A 19,566-nucleotide genomic window follows, 5' to 3' on the forward strand; every position below is an offset into this window, starting at 1 on the left:
CGGTTGTTTCGGAAACATCTTCAGATCACAACAAGTGTCAAATTAGTAATTAAATGTCAAAAAATAATCCTTATCTGTGTCGTTATCGTTATCTTTTACCTCTTTTTCTTTTTTGTGTTTGCCAGTGTTTGCTTTACAATTAGCTGCAGGAAGAAGAAGTTTAAGATAATGACAGTATAGCAATTTACAAATCGAGAAAAGAAAGTTATTGTTACGTATAAGAATTTTTATTTAATTTCAAAAAAAAAATGACAGAAGAATATTTATCCGATCGATCAAGTTCGATAATAATGGGTAAGGTATTTTTTTATTTGTTCTTTCGAGAAAAGAAAGAAACGGAATTTTTCTAACCTAAAAAAAGAGATAATTGTTAATTTAAGTATATCGAGAAGTTATAAATTGTTTTTTTCATTTAGAAAATCAGGTTTACTTGAACGAACCGGCGATAAGAAATCGATCGAAGGGATTTGTTTATCAAGCCTCAATTTTAAATGACAGGAATAAATTAGCTTGGTTATTGAAATCTGTAACTTTTATCGACTTGACAACTCTGGGAGGCGATGACACCGCTTCTAATGTCAAGGCACTTTGTTCCAAGGTCAGTTATAACTTTAGATTTCAATTTACTCTAAATTTGTTTCTAAATTTACTTTTAATTTGTCTGTAAATTTCTTCAAAATTTATTTATTTTTAATTTATTATAAATTTATTTAGAAAAAATTTTTATGTATTCTCCATTTTTGCAATAAAAGAAAAATAAATAATTTTTGTCTGCTAACGGAATTTTTAGGCCGTGAATCCTATAAATCTTTCGTTTGAATTCATACCAATTCAAACAGCGGCTGTTTGCGTTTATCCGGCGAGAATCGAAGATGCAGTTTCTGCTTTGACAGAATTAAATGGACAAAATGTTGCTGTCGCCAGTGGTAAGAAGTTATTTTAATTAATTACATTAGAACTTTAAAAAAATAGAAAATAGAAAAATAAAAAAAAGAAATAGAAAGATTAAAAAAATGAAATAAAAAATAGAAATTGAAAAAAAATAAAAATGAAGTAGAAAATAGAAAAATAGGGGAAAAAAGTAGAAAAATATGAAAAAGAAAAAGAAACAGAAAAATAAAAACTAAAACATTAATATTGTTAGCGAATAAAATATTATTTTTCCCAAAAAAGAAAAAAGAAGAAAAAAAAATTGATCCTAATTTATTTTTTCTCCAATAAAGTTGCAGCAGGATTTCCCTCGGGACAATATCCATTGGAATCGCGTCTTCGGGAAATTGAACTTGCAGTGAAATCGGGAGCAAACGAGATTGACATTGTAATTAATAGGTCATTAGTTCTATCCCACAATTGGAATGAATTATTCAATGAATTGAGGGAAATGAAAAGAGTTTGCGGTGCGGCGCATATGAAGACAATTCTCGCCGTTGGTGAATTGCCAACTTATCAAGATGTTTATAAGGCATCAATGGTGGCAATGAGAGCAGGCTCGGATTTCATTAAAACCTCAACTGGAAAGGAAACAGTGAATGCAACATTGCCAATTGGAATTGTCATGTGTCGTGCAATTCGTGATTTTCATCGAGAAACTGGTCGCAAGGTGAGTAAAAAAGAAATTCTCACTCATTTTCTTATTCATTTCATTTAAATACAGTCAACTCTCGATAATTAAACTTTCGATAAATATTAACTTTTGCCGAAGAATTTCCATAAAATTGTATAAAAATAATTGAATTCTTTCGATGAAATTTTACAAATAAAACTTTTGAAAATAGAATCATTTCAAAGAATTTAAATACTTTTTTAATATTTGAAAATAATTGAATTTTTCTGCAGAATTTTATAAAATTTGTTAAAATAATTGAAATTTTTTGGTAGAATTTTATTATTTTCGAAAATAATTGAATTCTTGTGACGAATTTTATTAAATATTTGGAAAATAATTGAAATTTGGAGAAGAATTTTATTATTTACGAAAATAATTGAATTCTTGAAGCGAATTTTATTGAAATTTTTTAAAATAATTGAAAATAATTGAATTTTATAAAAATTTATAAAAATAATTAAATTTTTGCTAAGAATTTTATTTTTTCTGAAAACAATTGAATTCCAGCAAATAGATGAATTATTTATTAATTTAGAATTGAATTCTTGCAAACAAATTAATTAAATTTTGTTTAATAATTGAATTTCTTTTTAAGAAAATTTTATTAAAAATTTGATATAAAAATTCAATTCCAACGAAGAATTTTATTAATGATGATAAAAATAATTAAAATTTCTACGAAAAATTTTATTATTCTGGAAATAATTGAATTTCTGTAAACAATTCAATTATTTATTAATGAAGAATTGAATTTTGCTAACGAATTAATTAAAGTTTGTTTAATAATTGAATTTTTTAATTGAAATTTTGTTCAATATTTGAAATAAAATAAATTCAAATCCTGCAAAGAATTTTATTGTTTGTGATGAAAATAATTCAATTCTTGCGACGAATTCAATTTAATTTTTTAAAAATAATTAAACTCTAATATCTAAATAAATTTTAGCAATAATTTGGAAAATAATTTACTTCTGTCGACAAATTTTGTTCAAAATTTTCTTTTTGAATTGTTTAGAAAAAATTTTACATGTAAATTTTTGAAAATAACTGAATTCTTTTAAAGAATTATACTAAAAAATATTAATTAAAAATAATTAAATTTATTTTTACAAATTTTATAAAAAATTTTTAATAAATTAAATTTTTGCCGAAGAATTAAATTTTTTCCTGAAAATAATTGAATTCTTGCGAAGAATTTTATTTTTTCATAAAATTATTCAATTCTTGCGAGGAATTTTACTAAAAATGAATTAAAAATAATTAAATTGTTTTTTTTTACAAATTTTATAAAAAATATTAAAAAGAATTGAATTTTTTCATAAAATTTTATTGAAATTATTTTAAAATAATTGAATTTTTGTGAAGAATTCAATTATTTATTATAAAAATAATTTAATTTCTGCCGAAGAATTTAATTTTTTCTGAAAATAATTCAATTCCTGTGAAGAATTCAATTATTTTTTAATTTTAATTATTTAATTTAATGAATTAATTTTAATTTCAATGAAATTCTTCTTAGAAATTAAATTAATTTCAAAAATATTAACTAAATTCATAAAAAAAAATTCAATTATTTTCGAAAAATTTTAATAAAATTCTTCGCAAGAATTCAATTCTTTTCGTAAACAATTGAATTCATCGCAGGAATTGAATTGTTTTCGTAAATAATTTCTGTAAAGAATTAAATTATTTATTCTGAAAACAATTGAATTCCTGTGAAGAATTGAATGATTTATTCTGAAAATAATTGAATTTCTTTGAAGAATTCAATTATTTATTAATAGAATTGAATTATTGCAAAAAAGTTAATTTAATTTTTGTTTAATAATTGGATTCTAAAATAATTGAATTCTTTGGAAGAAATTATGTTAAAATTGTATAAATTAAAAATAATTGAATTTTTCAAGAATCTTTTTCTGAAGTTGTATTTTAAATAATTTAATTCTTACAAAAAAAAATTCAATTTTTGCTGAAAATAATTTGAAATTCAGCCAAAAATTTATTTTTTTATTATTAGAATTGAATTCTTGTAGACATAATAATTAAATTGAAATTCAATTCTTGCGAAGAATTTTATTATTTATGATGAAAATAATTTCTCGAATTCTTGAGAGAAGAATTTTAATAAAATTCAGATGAAAATAATTGAATTCTTGAGAAAAATTTTAATAAAATTTTAAGAAATAAAAAATAATTAATTGAATTGTTTATTTCAATTATTGTTATTGTTTTTTTTTGTTAATAAAAAAAGGTGGGATTCAAACCTGCTGGAGGAATAAAAACAGCGTCTCAAGCTCTTCAGTGGATGATTTTAATTAAACAAGAATTGGGTGACGAATGGCTGGACAATTCTTTGTTTCGAATTGGAGCCTCGAGTCTATTGGACGATATTGTTAAAAATATTAACAATTTACTGAAAACACACGTTTTTTAATAAATTAAATATTCAGATAATTATAATATTATTTTTATAAACGCATTTTTTTAAGACACTTTTCTTGTAAATACACTTTTTTGTTATTAAAACACTGTTATTGTAAAAACACCTTTTTTCGTAAAAACCCTGTTATTGTAAAAACACCTTTTTTCTATAAAAAACCCTGTTTTTGTAAAAACACCTTTTTTTCGTAAAAACCCTGTTTTTGTAGAAACACCTTTTTTATAAAAATTTTTCTTGTAAAAACACTTTTTTTTTAATTAAAAACACTTTTTTTATGTAAATATTTTTTTCGTAAAAACCCTGTTTTTGCAGAAACACCTTTTTTATTAAAACATTTTTTTTTGTAAAAATACCTTTTTTTTATTAAAAACACACTTTTTTTTTACACTTTTTTTTATGTAAACAATTTTTTAATTTCTTTGTTCTACTCGAAAAAATTTTCTATTATTATTAATAAAAATACTTATTTTGAATATTAAACGAATTTTTAATTTTTGGAATTTGCAACGAAAACCTAAACGAATTATTATTTTTTTTTTTGTATCGAAAAACGAAATAAAATTTCGAATTTAATTTCTTTTTTGTGGGGAAAGAGAATTTTTCCATATTCACTAAATTAACTGAATTGTCATTGAACTTTACAATTTTTTTGTTACATTTTTTATGAAAGAAATTAAAAATTACAAATCAAAAATAAAAAATATAAAAAAATGGTAACATAACCTAAAAATTTTCGCGCCTTAAGTGCTTAAAATATAAAAAATTAAATCGATTAAATTCTCTCCACTTGCAATCGAAATGAATTTAAAATTTGTTTAAATTATAAAATTATTTATCTCTATATTAAATTTTTGTTTTAACTTTTTGAAAAAGTTTAAAAGGTTTAAAAATAAATTTAAATCTGTCATTTGACTAGAGCAGTTTTGATATTGGACTCTGCGACCAAAATGGCCGCCATTATCATTTCCCTAACTTCTAACTTCATGATTGTTGTTTATGACATTTGTTTGCGCTGAAGTTTGTCTCCTATTAAATATAACTCTGCGGTTATAAAATCTATCGAAAAAAAGTCAAAAGAATTTTTTTTTCAAATTTCAAATTCCCTTGAGACTAAAAAAATTCGAAATCAATCCAAATCTATTCAATAATAGTCATAATAGTGCTTTTTCGGAAACGAAAACGAAAACTAAAATTTCGGATACAATATATAAATTATAATGCCACTATCTTTTTTACGACTAAATTATTCAAAATTGTGTAATTTATTAGTGCGCGAAAGAAAAATTATTGCCCCAGGTCATGTTTCTTTTGATATTTCGAATTTCGGAGTAGGAGAAAGGGGAATTTTAGGTTAGGTTGACCCTTTTTTTTGACGTATTGTATATTTATTTATTATTGCGAAAAAAAGGGAATTTTAAAAAAGTGTTTTAAATTGTAGATTAAGGGGAAAAAGATTAAAAAAACAATGGGGTCGATGAGTTTAATTTGTCCAATGTGTTGTGGAGAAACTTTCACGAGTTCACAATCGTTGAAATACCATCTGCTTAGTATGACGGATAATTTATATTGTCCAGGATGCTCCGAAAGATCGGATTCTGTTTTGGCATTGATTGAACATTTGGATTATTGTGGACAACCAGATAGCGAGGCGAAATTAAATTTAAAGAGGAAAAAACACGAGAAGGACTGTCAACTTTTATTGGTAAGTAAAAAAGTCAATTGATTTTCTGTATTATTTCGTCTTTTCAAGAAGAACGAAGATTCTTACCTCTCTTTTATTAATTATTTAAATTTATTAGCTAAATAAATAAATCAGTAAACAAGAAAATAAATAAATTGGTAAACAAGTTAATAGGTAAATAAGGAAAGTAATAAATGAGTAAACAAATAAGAAAACAAGTAAATTAGTAAATAAATAAGAAAGCAAGTAAATAAGAAAATAAGTAAATTAGTCAATAAATAAATTAGTAAATTAAAAAAATAGTAAATAAGAAAAAAAGTAAATTAGTAAATAAATAAGTAAACAAGTAAATAAATTAGTAAATAAGAAAAGTAATAAATGAGTAAATAAATAAATAAATAAATTAGTAAATAAATAAGTAAATTAATAAATTAGTAAATAAAAGAAACAAGGAAATCAGCAACTTAATAAATAATAAAAAAATCAGTAAATTAGTAAATAAGAAAACAAGTAAATTTGTAAAAAAATAAATTCGAAAATAAATAAATGAGTAAATAAATAAGTAAATTATTAATTTACAAAGAATTTTATAAACAACTTTTGAGAATAATAATTGAATTTTTTAGAGAAAAATTTTATAAAAATTTATAAAACTAATTCAATACTTGCGAAGAATTTTATAATTTATTAAAATAATTGAATTTTTAATAAAAGATTTTATTATCTATGAAAAAAATTGAATTTTTGAGAAAAATTTAATGCAAGCTTTTGAAAATAATTGAATTTTTGCGACGGATTTATTATTTAGAAAACTAAAATTCTTTCAGCGAATTTTATTAAAATCTATGAAAATAATTGAATTTTTCTGAAGAATTTTGTCATTTATGAAAATAATTGAATTTTGGCGAAGAATTTTATTATTTTCGAAAATAATTGAATTCTTGTGGCGAATTTTATTATTTTTGGAAAATAATTGAATTTTATTAAAATTTATAAAAATAATTGAATTTTTCTGAAGAATTTTACAATTTATGAGAATAATTGAAATTTTGAATAAAATTTTAATATTTTTGTAAAATAATTGAATTTTATTAAAATTTATAAAAATAATTGAATTCTATCGAGAAATGTTATTAAAATCAAAATTGTATTAAAAATAATTGAAATTCTAGCCGAAAATTTTCTTAAAAATGTTAAAAGTAATTTGAATTAAATTAGTAAAACAAAATAAAAAAAGTAAATAAATAAAATAATTGAATTAATAAAAATATGACCAATAAAATCGGTAAAATTATAATTTTCCGCTCACCTTGGAAGAAAATTAAAAATTATTCTCACAAACTGAAAATATTACTTAACCTTTTTTTTTAATTAATAACCAATTATTTCTAAAAAAAAAATTGTCAAACTCGAAAAACTTTTTTTTTCCTTTCGTTAAAATGGTTGTTAAAATTGTTGAAAAGAAAAAATAAACGAAAATCGGAACTTCAATTTTTTAACGCCAGTGAATTGTTTTTAATAACCTCGTTTGTTATTCTCGAGTTTTTGTTTTCGTTTCAATAAAAAGATAATCAATCATCATTTCAAATCATTTTTTCAGAAAGAATTGCAATCTGACGAAAACGACGAAAAGAAGCAAAAAATCGAGCAAAAAACTAAAGATGACAAATCGCCAAAGGAAGTGACAACAGCCAAAAACGAAGAGAAAGGTATGAAAATTTTTTTTTTCTTTTAAAGAAAAAGAATTAAAATTAAAATCTTTTTTTTACAATTTTGTTGGAAGAATTGCCAAATTTTTTTTCGCTTGTTTTTAAAACATAAAAAATTTTGTTTTTTTAAATTTAAAAACGTTTTTCTAACGAAAAACTTTATAAAAAACTAACTTCAACTTAACATTAAGTTTTGTTTTTTAACATAAAAACGTAGGCTTTTTATAAATTAAATAAATAAAATAAATAAAGAAAAATAAATTTAAAAAAAAAGGGTTTTAACAAAAAGCAAATAATTAAAAAAAAATTTTCCTTCTAGACAAAGCGAAAAAAGTGACGAAAATCCAATCCACGTCGCAGGTGAAATTGAAAAAAGTCGAAAAAGTCCTGGTGAAAATCGATAATAAATATTTAAAGAAAAAACCCGAGATGCAGGATCCACTGATGGAATTATCGATTCCAATTGATGACGATGGGGAATTGGATCAGAAAATGATGGAGAAACATGTTATCGCAATATTGCCGGACGGTTCGGAAATATTTAATGACGATGAGGACACGGTGATTACAATGGATCAGATTCAGGAGATTGATGAAGCGAAATTAATGAAAGTCAAGGAGGAATTGAGTGAGGTAAAAAATGAAAAGGTAATCAAATTTAGTTCACAATTTTCCCAAGTCCAAAAGAAAACCAAAGTCAAGTTCGTTGTTTCGATTATATTTTATTAATTTATCAATTTTAATTTAAATGTTCAAATTCCCTTTTTTTTATTGAAATTCAGTTTTTTATTTAAATTTCGATTTTTATTGAAATTCAGTTTTTTTTCAAATTCAGTTTATTTAAATTCCATTTTTTTATTTAAATTCAGTTTATTGAAATTTAATTTTTTATTCAAATTCAGTTTTTTATTTAAACTTTATTCAATTTTAATTATTTAATTAATTAATTTTCAAGAAGATTTAAGTTTTTTATATTTGTTTAAAAATTAGTTTCGAAAAATTTTATTTATATTTCTGAAAAATCAGTTTTTAAAAATATTTCAATTCTATTTTTTAAAGAAAATTAAATTCTTCCAGATAAGCGATTGAAATTTTTTTTTTTTAAATAATTGAAAATTTCCTAAAATTCTATTAAAAAATTGAATTTTTTATGATTACATTTTTTTATATATTTATATTTATATTTTTAATTTATATTCTTCTTATATTTATATTTATAAATAATATATATTTTTTTTTGTAATTTGAACGGAAAAATTGACTTAATTTGAATTTTCAGGTATCAGATTCACTCTACAATTGCAGCAGCTGTTCAATGAGTTTCAATTCAGTGTTGGATCACATCAAAGAATTTCACGACGGCCAGGAAGTTGTTTTGGAAATGGCCGATCAACAGTACGAGGAACTGACAACCCCAGTGATACCAATCGAAGCCGAAGAATCGACGAATTCGACGCAAAAGAGACGCGCCCGTCAGACGATGAATACCCTGAGGACTGAGGAGTGCATCGACAGCGAGGGCAGACTCTACACGAGGAAAGTCGTTCAAATCGAGAGATTTTGGGATCCACCGGCTCCAGCGCCCGCGCCTAAGTCTTCGATGATTGAAAAATTCTTCTCCAACGCCGAAGGTGTCAAGGTAACAAAAACAAAAAAAAAAGAAGAAAAAACCTACCATTTACTACTTTTTTTAGAATTCAGTCACTAAAAGCTACTATTTCTGTTTTTTTTTTTGAGAATTTTTACTACTTTAACTTCGCTAATACTAGAAATCAAAAAACTTCTCAAAAATTATAGTCTCAAATTTTTTAAAACAATTCAATTATTTTCAAAAAATATTCTAAATTCAATTATTTTCAAAAAATATTCTAAATTCAATTATTTTCAAAAAATATTCTAAATTCAATTATTTTCAATATCTAGTATTTTCATCAAATTTTGCAAAACAATTCAATTATTTACAAAAAAACTGATAAAATTCATCCAAAATTCAATTAATTTAAAAGAATGTTTATAAGATTTTTATGAAGAATTCAATTATTTGCGAAAATCAACAAAAATTTTCACTGAAATTCAATTTTTTTTAAAAACCATTTTAATAAAATTTTTCGCAATAAATCAATTATTTTCGTAAATAATTGAATTCTTCTCAAGAATTGAATTGAAAATTTTAATAAAATTCTCAGCAACTAATTAAATAATTCTTCGAAAGAATTCAATTATTAAAGAAGAATAAAAAAATTATTCCCGAAAATTCAATTATTTTTTAGGCATTTTTTTCTTTGCAAAAATTCATTTATTTTCATAAATATAATAAAATTCTTCTCAGGAATTCAATTATAATATAATAAATTATAAAATTCTTTAGAAAAATTCAATTTTTTTCGAAAATTTTAATAAAATTCGCAGCAAGAATTCAATTATTTTTATAAATTAAAAAAAACTACAGTAAAATTCAATTATTTTCAAAAATTTCAATAAAATTCTTCGCAAGAATTCAATTATTTTCATAAATTATAAAATTCTTCGCAAAAATTCGATTATTTTCATAAATTACAAAATTTTTTACAGGAATTCAATTATTAAAAAAAAATTCATCCTAAGAATTCAATTATTTTCATCATAATTAATATAATTCTTCGCTGCAATTGAATTTTATATTCAAATATTTAATAAAATTTTCTTTAAAAAATTCCATTATTGAGTAAAATTTAATTAATTTGTTTCAAAGAATTCAATTCTATTAATAAATTATTGAATTATTCACAGGGATTCAAATATTTTCTAAAAAAAAAAAATTAATTAAATTTTTTACTGCAATTCAATTATTTTTAAACAATCTCAATAAAATTCGTCGCAAAAATTCAATTTTTTTCATCATCAATAATAAAATTCTTCGCAGAAATTGAATTTTTATATCAAATTTTCAATAAAATTTTCTTCAAAAAATGTCAATTATCAAAAGAAATCTAATTAATATATTTGCAAGATTCAATTCTTCATTAACAAATAATTGAATTATTTACAAAAATTCAATTATTTTTCGAAAAAATAGAATTTTTCGCAAGAATTCAATTTTATATCAAATTTTTTAAAAAAATTTCTTAAAAAAAAATTCGATTATTAAATAAAATTTAATTATTTTGTTTCCAAGAAATCAATTATTTTCATAAATTACAAAATTCTTCACAAAATTCAATTATTTACATATAGATTTTAATAAAATTCGCCGCAAGAATTTTATTATTTTCAAAAATTAATCAAATTTTTCAGAAAAATTCAATTATTTTCAAAAATTTCAATAAAATTCTTTCCAAGAATTCAAATATTCTCCAAAATAATTAAAATTCTTCTCAAAATTTCAATTATTTTCATAAATTTATAAAATTCTTCAAAAAATTCAATTATTTTCAAATATATTTTTAAAAAACTGTTCAAAAGAAATCAATTATTTAAAATATAATTTTAATTAAATTTTGTTGAAATAATTCAATTATTCTTTTGGATTTTAATAAAATTCTTCCCAAGAATTCAATTATTTACGTAAATAATTCTTTAAAACAATTCAATTATATCGATTAAAAAAATTATTCCCGAAAATTCAATTATTATGAGGCATTTAAATAAAATTCTTTGAAAAATTCAATTATTTTCAAAAATTCTAATAAAATTCTTCGCGAGAATTCAAATATTCTCCAAAATAATAAAATTCTTCTCAAAATTTAAATTATTTTCATAACTTAAAAAATTCAATTATTTTCGTAAATAATAAAATTCTTCCTAAAAATTAAATTATTCTCATAAATAATACAATTATTTAGAAAATATTAAATTATTTTTAATAAAATTTTACAGGAATTGCTCAAACAATGTAATAATTCGAAAAAATTTAATTTCAATTTCTCGAAAAATTCAATTATTTAAAAAAAATGTTTTTTTTTAGAATTCTTTGGAAGAATTTAATTATTTATAATAATATTAGAATTTTTCTCAGAAATTCAATTATATTCAAATATATTTTTAAAAAACTGTTCGAAAGAAATCAATTATTTGAAATACAATTTTAATTACATTTTTTTGATATAATTCAATTTTTTTGAGGCATTTAAATAAAATTCTTTGAAAAATTCAATTATTTTGACATTTTGAGGCATTTTAATTCTTTGAAAAATTTTTAATTTGTATTTTCGTAAATTCGTAAATTCGTAAATTCGTAAATTTGAAAACTTGAGTAAATTTTTAAATTTGTATTTTCGTTAATTCGTAAATTCGTAAATTTGAAAACTTGAGTAAATTTTTAAATTTGTATTTTCGTTAATTCGTAAATTCGTTAATTTGTATTTTCGTAAATTCGTAAATTTGAAAACTTGAGTAAATTTTTAAATTTGTATTTTCGTTTATTCGTAAATTTGAAAACTTAAGAAAATTTTTAAGTTTGCAAATCAAAATTGTAAATTTTCTAAATATCAAATTTTTTTGATTTTTAAAGGTGAGGGAAAAAGTCGGCAATTCCTCAACGTCAACAACATCGGGAACAACAACGACAACAACAGCAACAACAACGTCGAATCGCATCTACCGTTGTACGGAGTGTTTGGAGAATTTTCCCAAACTCTCGGAATTTCGCACTCACACTTGCTCGCAGGGGAACAAAAATTGCGAGATCTGCGACTTGTCGTTCGCCAATTTGAAGGCATTGCAATTGCACATGAAGGTGCACGAAATGGACACCGATGGCAATCAACAGCGGACGTTTATCTGCGGAATTTGTGGCACTGAATTCACGACGCACAAAAGTCTGCGACTGCATTCGCGGATGCACGCGCCCGTCAGATCGCGGCACGTCGAGGCGCCCGAAGGCACCAAGGATTCGACGTTCACTTGCTTCGAATGCGGTAAAGACAATTTTTTATTTATTCGGAACCTGGGACTCTGAATTAGAAATTTTCAAAGGCGAATGAATAAACATTCGCCTTCGAAAATTCAAACAAGAGACAAAAACGTGGAATTTAAAGTTTTTACTTTAAATTTCACGTTTTTGTCTCTTGTTTAAATTTTACTCAAAAGAAAGAAACGTATTATTCAAAAATTATTTTTCAAGAATTTTTCTAATTAAATTTTCGAAATTTACAATTAAATTTTCAATTAAGAGTTTCAATAATTGAAATTTTGTAAAATTTAATTGAAAATAATTGATTTTTTTCAGTGTCTTTTAAACATTTTTGAAAATCAACTTTTGAAGAATTTTAATGACAAATTTTGAAAGTAATTGAAATTCAATTCAAATTTTCATTAAATTCCTCGGAAGAATTCAATTTTTAAAAAAATTTTAATATATTTCGAATAAATTCAATTATTTTCTAAAAACTTAATAAATCCTTCGAAACAATTTAATTATTTTAAAAAAAAAGAACTTCTTCTCAAGAATTCAATTATTTTTATAAATTGTAAAATTCTTTGCAGAAATTCAATTATTAAAAATTAAAAGAAAATTCTTAGCCAAAATTCAATTATTTTCATAAATTACAAAATTTTTCAGAAAAATTCAATTATTTTCACAAATTTTTTTTAAAAAAATTCGCCTGAACAATTTCAATTATTTTTGTTAATAATAAAATTCTTCGCCAAAATTCAATTATTTTCATAAATTACAAAATTCTTCGCCAAAATTTCAATTATTTTCGAAAAATTTTTTAATTCTTCAGAAAAATTCAATTGTATTCAGAAATTTTAAATAAAATTCGCCGAAACAATTCAATTATTTTTGTAAATAATAAAATTCTTTACAAGAATTCAATTATTTTCATAAATTACCAAATTTTTCAGAAAAATTCAATTATTTTCACAAATTTCTATTAAATTCTTGACGAAATTCAATTAAAAAATTCAATTATTCTTTACAAGAATTCAAATTATTTTCATAAATTATAAATTCTTTACAAAAATTCAATTATTTTTATAAATAATAAAGTTTTTCTTAAGAATTCAGTTAATTTTAAAATAATTTTAAGAAAATTCTAGATAAGAATTCAATTCTTTTCGTAAATAATTGAATATTTTTCAATTAATTCATTCTTCGAAGGAAATCAATTATTTTCAAAAATTTTAATTATAAATTCTTTAGGAAAATTCAATTATTCTTTACAAGAATTAAATTATTTTTATAATTTATAAATTTTTAACTAAAAATCAATTATTTTCAAAAAATTTCAATAAAATTCTATGCAAAAATTCAATTATTTTCAAAAACTTTCAATCAAATTCTTCACAAAGAATTTGATTGTTTTCGTAAATAATTGAATATATTTCAATTAATTCATTATTCGATAGAAATAAATTATTTTTAAAAATTTCTATTAAATTCTTCAGGAAAATTCAATTATTCTTTACAAGAATTCAATTATTTTTATATTTTATAAATTCTTAACAAAAGTTCAATTATTTTCACAAATTTTTAATAAAATTCGCCGGAACAATTCAATTATTTTTGTAAATAATAATATTTTTTGCAGAAATTCAATTATGTTTAAAAATTAAAAAAAAAAAAATTCTCGTGAAAATTTTAATTATTTTTATAAAAAAGAAAATTCTACTCAGAAATTTAATTATTTTCAAAAAATTTATTACAATTCTTGACAAAAATTTCAATTATTATTTTAAAAAAATTTCTCTAAATTCAATAATTTTTAATTAAATTCAAAAAAAAAAAAATTAAATATATTTCAAAAAAGTTCTTCAAATTCTTTACAAAAATTCAATTATTCTCATAAATAATAAAATTTTTTCGTAAATATTCAATTATTTCCTAAAATTTTAATAAATTCTCCGAAACAAATTCAACTATTTACTAAATTTAATTTTTAACTAAATTTTAAATTTAATATTTAAAAAAAAATTAGCTTCTAAAAAATTATATTAAAATATTTTTGAAAAAAATAATTCATAGAATTTTTGCATTCTAATTTTTTTTAAATTCAATTATTTTTTCAATATTTTGAAATAAAAATTTCCGAAAATTCAAATAAATACAGAAAAATAATAAATTAAAAATTTTTAATCAAATATCTTCAAAAAATGATTTTTTTTTAAATTATAGGACAAAAATTCTTTTAAGAAATTCAATTCTTTTCGATAACATTACAATATTTTTATATTTTTATAAAAAATGTTTCTTGTAATTTTTTTATTTTAATTTTTTAAGACTCAATTAACTTCGAAGTAAATTAAAATTTTTTTTAAATTTACTTTTTTAGATTTATTAAAATTTTTTGGAGAAATTACGATTGATAATTAAAATTCTTTAAAAATTTGAATTATTTTTGTTTTGAATAGAATTTACCAAATTTCAATTGTTTAGAAATTTTTCAATTTTTTTATTTAAATAATTGAATTCTCCAAGAAGTTTCGGAAAATTATTAAAAAATAATTTGATTTCGAGAAGAAGTTTGATTAGAAAATGTAGAAGATAATTGAATTTTAAGAGAATTTTAGAAGTTTAGAATTTTTTTTTTATTTTATTTTATTTTTTTTAATTTTTAGAAGTTATTAAATTTCAGTTGATTTGGAGAAATTAGAACAATAATTTTGTTTTTCGTTTGTTTGGAAAAATTAAAATGAACTTTTAAAGGGTAAAGAAACAAAAATTTGTTTTCTGTTGGGAAAAAATTGAAACAAACTTTTAAAAGCAAAGAAACCAAAGTTTGTTTTCCGTTTGTTTAATTAAAATTATAAATTATAAATTAAATGAAAAATTAAAGGTAAAAATCAATTGATTGCAGGTAAAACGTTTTCGGAGTCGTATCGAGTCGTGCACATGGCGCTCCACAGCGGCGACTCGGCGACGTGTCCGATTTGCAATCGGAAATTCGACTCGATGGACAGTTTGACGATGCACGCGGCAGTTCACGTGGAGGCGAATAATCCGCAGTCGCCGCCACCGTCCGGGGAAATTGCGGCGACAACTTCGTCGTCGGCCAGCGAGACGGTCAGCACGAATTCTTCGGTGACAATTTCCGAGGCGGAGAGCAAGGAACAGGTGCAAAAGCCCTATCAGTGTCAGCATTGCGGAAGGAGATTCACTCGTCCTCATGAGAAAGTCAAACACGAGCGTATACACACCGGCGAGAAACCTCATGCATGCGAGGTTTGTTCTATCTTCTATATTAATAATCGTTGTATTCCGGTAAACTGTTCGCAGTTTAAAGTTAATTTTTGTCTGCTACTTTGTTTCACAAACATTTTTAATAATTTTTCTTTTTAAATATTTCCAATTTTAAAATTAACGAATTCTTGCAAAGTATTTATCAAAAAATTTGAAAATAATTAAATTCATTTGAAGGATTTTATCAAAATTTTATATTGGTTTATACACATGTCTTCAGCCTTACATACTTCGAGAACTACTTTTTCTTGAAGAATTTCATTAAATTTCGTAAAAATAATGTAATTTTTTGAAAATAATTTTAATAGAAAATTTTGAAAATAATTGAAATTTACAAAGAATTTTATTAAAAACTTTTGAGAACACTTGAATTGTTTAGAACAATTGTTTATTTTTATTACAATTTTTGAAAATAATTGAATTTTTTTGGTTAAATTTTATTAAAATTATTTTGATTATAAATTAATTTTTTCATAGAAATTTTATTAAAATTGTATTTGAAAATAATTGAATTTTTCAGAAGAATTTTATTATGTACAAAAATAATTGAATTCTTGCCAAGAATTTTACAATTTATAAAAATAATTGAATTGTTTCGAAAAATGTTGTATCAGAATTTGTTGAAAATAATTGAATTTCTATTAAAACCCTTGAAAAGAATTGAATTTAAATAATATTTTTTAAAATAATTGAATTCTTTTGAGAAATTTCATTAAAATTGTATTGAAAATAATTGAATTCTCACAAAAAATATTATTGTTTATGAAAACAATAAAATTCTATCAAAAAATGATATTAAAATTGTACTAAAAATGATTTAATTGTTTTTAAGAATTCATTTGAATCTTTTTAAAAAGATTTACAATTTATTATTAATAATTGTAATCAATAATTTTATTATTAAATTTTATTAAAATTATTGATATAAAATTAAATTATTTTAAACAATTTTATTTGTTTTCATAAATATTTTAATTTTTTAAAGAATTTTTTTTTTTTTTTGAATTTCGTGAAAATAATGTTAGAAAAATTTTATTACATTTTAGAAAAATAATGGAATAGTTTCGAAGAATTTTGTAATTACTTATGAAAATAATTAAATTTTTTTGAAGATTTTTATTATTTCTGAATATATTTGAAATTTTGCTGCGAATTTTATTACAATTTTTAAAAATAATTGCATTTTTCTGAATAATTTTATTAAAATTTTTGAAAATAAATGAATTTTTTTGGAAAAATTTCATTATTTATTTTATGAATATAATTAAATTCGCAGCCAGAATTTCATTAAAATTTTTTTAAATAATTGGATTTTTCTGAAGAATTTTATAATTTATGAAAATACATAATTGAATTTTTCGCAGCAAAATTTTATTGGAATTTTTGAAAACAATTGAATTTTTCTGAAAAATTTTATTATTTATAAAAATAAATGAATTTTCGCAGCGAAATTTTATTACAATTTTTGAAAATAATTGCATTTTTCTGAAAAATTTTATTATTTATGAAAATAATTGAATTCTTTGTTGCGAAATTTATTAAAATATTTGAAAATGATTGAATTTTTTTGAAGAGTTTTATTATTTATGAAAATAATTGAATTTTTGAAGGGGATTTTTAATAATTTTTGAAAATAATTGAATTATTGCAGAGAATTTCATTAAAATTTATGAAAAAAATTGAATTTCTCCGAAAATTTTTAATATTTATAAAAATGATTGAATTCTTGTAGCGAATTTTATTAAAATTTTTGAAAAATAATTTAATTATTTGGAAGAAAATTAATATTCATTCGAGGAATTTAATTTAGATTGTATTTAAAATAATTGAATTCTTTAAAAAAATTCCATCCAAAATGTTGAAAATAATTGAATTTCTATGAATAATTTAATTAAATAAGAAAAAAATTGAATTTTTGTGAAGAATTTTATGAAAATATTAGATTTTTGCCAAGAATATTATTCAAATTTTGAATAACAATTTAATTATTTCGAAGAAAATTAAAAGTGCTTCGAGGAATTTACTTGAAATTATTTATTGTATTCAAAATAATTGAATCCTTGTGATTTATTCAATTATTTAGGAAAATAATTAAATTTCTGAGATAAATTCAATTATTTAGAAAAAGAATTGAATTTCTGCAATGAATTCAATTGTTTAGAAAAAGAATTGAATTTCTGCGATGAATTCAATTACTCACGAAAATAATTGAATTCTTTTGAATTATTGTATTATTTATGAAAATTATTGAATTACTGCGAAGAATTTTATCATTTATGAAAATATTTGAATTCTTCCTAAGAATTTTATTTATTTCTTTTATTTTATTATTTCAAAGTGAATTAACTTTAAATTAAATTTACTTCAAATTGTATTGAAAATAATTGAATTCCTGTGATGTTTTTTCAATTATTTACAAAAATAATTGAATTCCGGTGATGATTTCAATTATTTACGAAAAGAATTGAATTCCTGCGATGAATTTAATTATTTCCAAAAAGAATTAAATTCCTGCGATGAATGAAATTATTTCCAAAAATAACTGAATTCCTGCGATGAATTCAATTATTTCTAAAAATAATTGAATTCATCCAAAAAATAATTGAATTCTTGCGATGAATTCAATTATTTACGAAAAGAATTGAATTCTTGCCGAGAATTTTCTTCGTATTTTTTGAAAATATTTTAATTATGTTTTTGGAAAATTGAAAATTTCCGAAATAAAATATGTTTTTTCCTTGTAAATTTGCAGGTCTGTGGAAAAACATTCCGTGTCTCGTACTGCCTGACACTTCACATGCGAACGCACACTGGAGTTCGTCCCTACGCGTGTCAGCACTGCGGCAAAAGATTCAAAGCCTCCTCCGTCTACAATCATCATCTCCTCACTCACGGCGACGTGCGCGCCTACAATTGTCCCTTCTGTCCGAAGACATTCAAAACCCGCGTTCAACTCGCCGGCCACAAGAACAGTCACACCAAACCCTTTCACTGCACCGAATGCTCGCGACCATTCGCCTCGCTGTACGCGGTGCGCGCCCACATCGAGACGCACAAGAAGGACAACAATTTGAAATTCAGCTGCTACATTTGCGGCGCGTCGTACGGCAGAGCATTCGCCCTCAAGGATCATTTGAAGCAGCACGGCGCGGACATTCAACAGACGCCGGAGCCGGCGCGCGAGGAAGAGGTGCACGAGGGCGAGGAGGAGTACATCCTCGCCGAGGAGACGGAAATTGATCCCGAGGAACTCGTCATTCCGAGTCCAATTCGAAATTCAGCCGAGTCTGATTGAAGAAAATTATACTAGTCCTTTTTTTCTCTTTAGAAAAATATTCTTTCTCCTCTTTTTTTTTGCTTTTTAGTTTCGAGATTTTCTCCTCGTTCCGTTTTTGTTCCTTTTTTTCTGAAATTTAATTTCCAAAAAGAAAAACTACGTTTTTCATTATTAATAGTCGATATTTTCTTAAAACTGTTTTTAAAAGAGTCTTATCAATTAATTAATAATTAATAATTGATAATAGATAATTGATAATTAATAGTCAATAATTGATAATTGATAATTGGTAATTGATAATTGATAATTGATAATTGATAATTGATAATTAATAATCAATGATTAATAATTGATCATTAATAGTTAACTATAATTATTCATAATAATTAGCCAATTTTTTGCGTAATAAAAATAATTGTTTGTATATCTTTGTATATACGAGTTTTGTTTCTCTCAAAGTTTATGTTTAGAAAAAAAAAATAAGTGATAATATTATTCGAAGAAAATGTAATAATTATTATATTTAAATAAATAAATATATTGAAAGTCGTTAGTTAATTTCTTGAATTTCGATTTCAATGCGAAATTGTTTGTATAAAATAAAATTGATCTCAATGCGAAATTGAAATTTCATCGAAATGTGACAACTTTTGAAAAATAGTTTAGTTTCTTTTGAAAAGTATAAATTACTT

The 19,566-nt window shown here is 22.1% G+C and overlaps 2 protein-coding genes across 4 annotated transcripts; both read left to right on the forward strand.

Annotated features, from left to right (window-relative positions):
• Window positions 1-47: 47 nt before the first annotated feature.
• LOC122512527 (deoxyribose-phosphate aldolase) lies at window positions 48-4,151 on the forward strand. The gene is made up of 5 exons (XM_043628417.1): window positions 48-294; window positions 417-598; window positions 791-926; window positions 1,224-1,600; window positions 3,858-4,151. The coding sequence occupies exons 1-5, from the start codon at window positions 249-251 to the stop codon at window positions 4,038-4,040; spliced, it is 924 nt and encodes a 307-aa protein (XP_043484352.1). The 5' UTR covers window positions 48-248; the 3' UTR covers window positions 4,041-4,151.
• Window positions 4,152-5,000: 849 nt separating this feature from the next.
• On the forward strand, window positions 5,001-19,019 carry LOC122512593 (zinc finger protein 724-like). Of its 3 annotated transcripts, XM_043628513.1 has the most exons (8): window positions 5,002-5,396; window positions 5,485-5,748; window positions 7,328-7,436; window positions 7,756-8,084; window positions 8,716-9,075; window positions 11,926-12,331; window positions 15,215-15,579; window positions 18,350-19,018. In XM_043628513.1, the coding sequence occupies exons 2-8, from the start codon at window positions 5,512-5,514 to the stop codon at window positions 18,890-18,892; spliced, it is 2,349 nt and encodes a 782-aa protein (XP_043484448.1). In that variant the 5' UTR covers window positions 5,002-5,396; window positions 5,485-5,511; the 3' UTR covers window positions 18,893-19,018. The 3 variants fall into 3 exon arrangements, with proteins under 3 accessions (XP_043484449.1, XP_043484448.1, XP_043484447.1); XM_043628514.1 differs by having other exon boundaries at window positions 5,001-5,748; window positions 7,756-8,069; window positions 18,350-19,019; XM_043628512.1 differs by having other exon boundaries at window positions 5,002-5,748.
• The last annotated feature ends 547 nt before the right edge of the window (window positions 19,020-19,566 follow it).

The sequence above is a fragment of the Leptopilina heterotoma genome, unplaced genomic scaffold (genome assembly GCF_015476425.1).
Source record: "Leptopilina heterotoma isolate Lh14 unplaced genomic scaffold, ASM1547642v1 Lhet_123, whole genome shotgun sequence".
Taxonomy (NCBI): Eukaryota; Metazoa; Arthropoda; class Insecta; order Hymenoptera; family Figitidae; genus Leptopilina; species Leptopilina heterotoma.